This window comes from Platalea leucorodia (assembly GCF_965183815.1).
Source record: "Platalea leucorodia genome assembly, chromosome: 5".
NCBI classification, from domain to species: Eukaryota; Metazoa; Chordata; class Aves; order Pelecaniformes; family Threskiornithidae; genus Platalea; species Platalea leucorodia.
This window is the reverse complement of record NC_138827.1, coordinates 67754407-67758566: the sequence shown is the minus strand read 5'-3', so window position 1 is coordinate 67758566 and position 4160 is coordinate 67754407. Positions and strand designations below refer to the sequence as shown.

General features: G+C 40.5%; 1 protein-coding gene across 1 annotated transcript in view; it reads right to left on the bottom strand.

Moving 5' to 3' along the window:
- Window positions 1-819: 819 nt before the first annotated feature.
- GLS (glutaminase) overlaps window positions 820-4160 on the bottom strand; it is a 68558-nt gene continuing 65217 nt past the window's right edge. Inside the window, exon 18 of the mRNA XM_082313689.1 lies at window positions 820-4118. Within this exon, the coding sequence (XP_082169815.1) occupies window positions 3962-4118 (157 nt within the window). The 3' untranslated portion in view covers window positions 820-3961. The remainder of the gene's footprint in view (window positions 4119-4160) is intronic.

The window sequence follows — 4160 nt, the reverse complement described above, 5'->3', positions numbered from 1 at the left end:
TTTTAAACTTGTTCATGCAACTAAACAGTTACAGCTGTGAAGCCTAAGGGAATAGAGATGCTTTTAATTCACTGCATTGTTGCAGGTCAGTCTGCATTACAGAGTTCTTCGGAGGTGGCTGTTAGCATTTATTTTGGTTTTATTATTGCTAGTATCACATCACTGATTTTTTTTTTTTTTCTTCCCCAACCAAACTTCAATAAACTCAACTTGAATTTCTAATTTGAGCCGATCGGTAGGATAACTGATCTACAGCTGAACTTTGTGAGCTATGAAGCTGGCCCACTGGTGCATCACTTTTCTCTGGAGCTATGAAGTGACACAATCCCTTGTCTCACACTTGTCAGGCTTTTCTATTAACTACACAGCCAGAAGCACAATAAAAGGAAAGAAACTGTTGGTGAAATGAAGGATAGCAGGAGTGAAGAGTAGGCAAGAGAAAGGCTAGAGCTGTTGAGGGCACGTGGCCCATCCGCTTCAGAATCCTAGCATTAATAAAAAGCAACCAGTGAAAGGACACAACTCTAGAAGTACAGGTTTGGGGCTTTGGGGTTTTTGTTGTGCTTTTTTTGTTTGTTTGTTTTGGGGGTTTTTGTTTTGTTTTTTTAAGGAGAAGGGGGGAAGAAGAGAAGGGGGGGGGGGAAGGGCAGCTAGATCAGATCAACTCATTTCTTGTAAGATTTGCACAATGGAAATGACCAGAGCAGTTCTTCCTGGACAGCCTTCCCCCTGACTGAAGGCTTATTTCAACGTCAGTCACATAGACAACCAATAAAAAACACCACCATCATCATCATGGTATTTCCATTTATTATGCTGTAAAAAGCAACACTATCTGGATTTTATTTCTTAAAATAAATAACTTTCCTTTTCAGAACCAGTACAGCTCAGGTTTAGATTCATTCATGGGAAACTGCTAGAAATACATTCATCACTGTCCATTCCCCACAATACAGAATCTAAAAGTCAAGATCAGCCCAGTCACTTACAATGACCAGAAGTACACTGCCAATAAGTATAGTCACTGATAGTCCAGCTCGGAAGCAAAAAAATCTGGTACGATACATTTTGTTCACAAAGATAGGCTAATTAATGCTAAGACTATCACAATATTTCCGAGTACAAAGCATTAAGTTAGCATAACGATTTTAGGTTGTGATACAGAAGAAACATATATGACATAAAAACAAAGGAGTGGGGGAATCCTCTTTGGAGCATAAGGAAGTCAGCATTTGATAAGATAACCAAAAGCTATTTACGGTAGAAATCTACGTGTCGGTGTCATGAATGATAAACAGCCAAACCAATGTACTGCATATATTTATATTTATAAATAACGCCATGTCTAAATAGCTGCATCGCTGAATTGGACGTTACAAAATAATGCATCTTCTCACAACGAGAAAATACTAAAACTAACCAGCAAAAATGCACTGAAGCGAAGACTGGCTAAAAGCACTCAGTATGATTCAGGAAAGCGTTAAGTTTAGGGACAGCCATGATCTTTAATGTTAACTCAGTTCAAATGCCTTCTTTTGGTTTTTTTGTATATACGTGTATTATGCAATATTATACTTATCTTTTAAAAATGCCAGTTTGAGCAATGCAGATTTCAGTTAAATAAAGCTAAATCAGGTATTTTTCGGAGAAGCTAAAGGATATGTTTTAATAGGAAAAAAAAAAATATGGAAGAAGTCAGACTAGCGCTGAGATACAGAACACTGAACTAGAGTCCATCTGAAAATGTTCCTCTACACTGAAGTTGACAGATCTGTTGCCAGAGACAACACGTGGGAATTTAGTTCGGGGTGCAGCAGAGAAGAGGCCTGGTGCTACTCTGTCACCGACGTGGCTCAGTGAAGAGCCAGAGGCCGTTTCGTTTACTTCGTGATTAGAACTCAGGTGGCTGGGACACAGGACGCGAAAAGAACAGGTTAAAAGCCTTCAGAAAAACAGCTGATCTTCAGAAAAAAAGGAGAAGAAAAAAAGGCAGCTTAAGAACAGTAAGATTCTTGAGAAAAAGTGTTTGATAACCATGCCAGCCAGCTTCAAATGTGATTTTCAGGGCTTTAGACTTTCAGACTCTTCCAAGATTTCATCATCGTGAAGACGGTCATTGCTTGTGATGAGTATCAAGCACTTTTCCATGCGATTTGTCCTCCCTACAGGGAGGCAGTATGGCGCATCGACGAGAGACTGTACAGGAACTCGAGAGGATTTATTCTCAACTATACTGACCTGCTGGGTCACTCTGGAGAAGCTGCTTCTCTCTATGCCTTAGTGTACCCATTTGCAAAAGGAGGATAACGTGGTTCAGATCATCTTTATAAAGTGCTTGGGCCATTTAGAAAGAATACGGGTATTATTTCAGGAGGATTTTGGTGCCTAAACCGAGAAAATTTGAACTTTGAAATCTACGAATGACTTGTGCACTATGTGCTGGGATAAAAATAGCCATATATGCAACTCTCAAGCACAATCTCCTTTTCCATGTGCTAAATGATTCTTGCCTAAAATTCTTGTGCTAAAATCCTTGCCTACGTCCAACAACTGTGGTGTTTTGTGAATATCGAACTCTTACCTTTAAGTGACCGTTCACTTCTGAGGTTTTATGCCACAGCATTGGCGGAAGCAATTGCACATGGGACAGGGAAGTGTCGCAACATTGTACTTCTGCAAACAACAAATATCTACGTTTCCCACGATGGGGCACGTGCCAAGCTGGCCTCAGTGGCAAGACAAGAAATGCCACCATTCACCAGAAAAGGCATCGCCTACTTGTGCTCCTGATGCTGAACAACTGCCCTACGCCAGCGGAATCCCGCTGACCACTATCCTGCTCCCTGGTTGATGGCAGTGCAAGAAGAGAACATACCCAAAAATTTGGCTTATCTCCTGCTCTGCTCATGCTTTGATTGGCTCTATGCTCCTTAAAGCTGTTTCACTCCACCCGTGTTCCTTCTTACAAGCCTAAACTAAGTCAGATTTACACGTATTATTTGGTTTAGTACTTTGCCGTTCACATACTTCCATTCCCTGGTGCAACCACCAAGAACCCCACACGTGAGCCCCAAAAGGGGGGTTTTGCAGCTCGTCAAGGCTTGCTGTAGTGCAAATATACCTGCAAGGAACACGACTGCATAGCGCAGAAGCACCCACTTGCCCCGGTGACGGGGAAGTACTTTAGCAGCTGAACATGGAGAGAGAGGAGGCGGCGAGACAAAGGGAACTGAAAGAAACGCTTCCAAAACAAACCAACAAACCCACTAAACACTGATGTTACAAAGTCACATTCCCCTATGCCATTTGGTCAAACAAACCTTGGAACAGATTCCCTGACAAGACTATCTCTAAGAACAAGCCTAGACCATTGACAACTGTCACCTATATACTCTGTTGATATTACTATTATGTAAACAAGGTTGTGTGGAAGGTTTTTTTTTTTATTTTTTTCCCCAAAGATAAGTGCAGATCCTTACTTAACACCCCCAGCCTAAATCTGCATCAGCATCCTCAGCTTTTGAAAAACCTCACTGACGCTCATACCTGACAGTACTCTGGCTCACCTTGGCCATACTGGAAACAGAGGGCTATAGAAACAAAAAAATCAGCAGAAAAATTCCTGACCACAGACTAGAGTTCACATAGAACACAAAAATAAATTAAGTAGTGCACAGTAAAGCCAACAACAGCTAAATATTTTTATACATCAATTATATGCAGCATGAGGTAATATTGCTCACATTATGGAGGGAGATTCTTAGTTGGTTTTGTTTCTTTTGAAAGAGATTGGATTTGTCCTGTGCGTATAGAAACTCCTGTAACATAACACTGAAGTAACAGAGACTTCTGTAAAATATATACCACTATCAGATAGAAACACACACGCTCTTCATTACTTATGTATATACCACAATTAAATAGGTAAGTGATTTGATTCTTAGGATCTAGCTGAAGATGATTATAGTAAGCCATCTAGATTTTTATGAACCGTTCGGTTCTCCTTTCCGTTGTTGGAATCCTCTGATGGCGTGTATTGGACCTGATATTCTTGAAGAATTTTAAAAACATCATGGTGTCCAAAATGTAAAGCTTCATCCATAGGAGTGTTATTCCACCTACAGGAAGGAGCACAGTATTTCTAAGATCAGCAGGTAAGT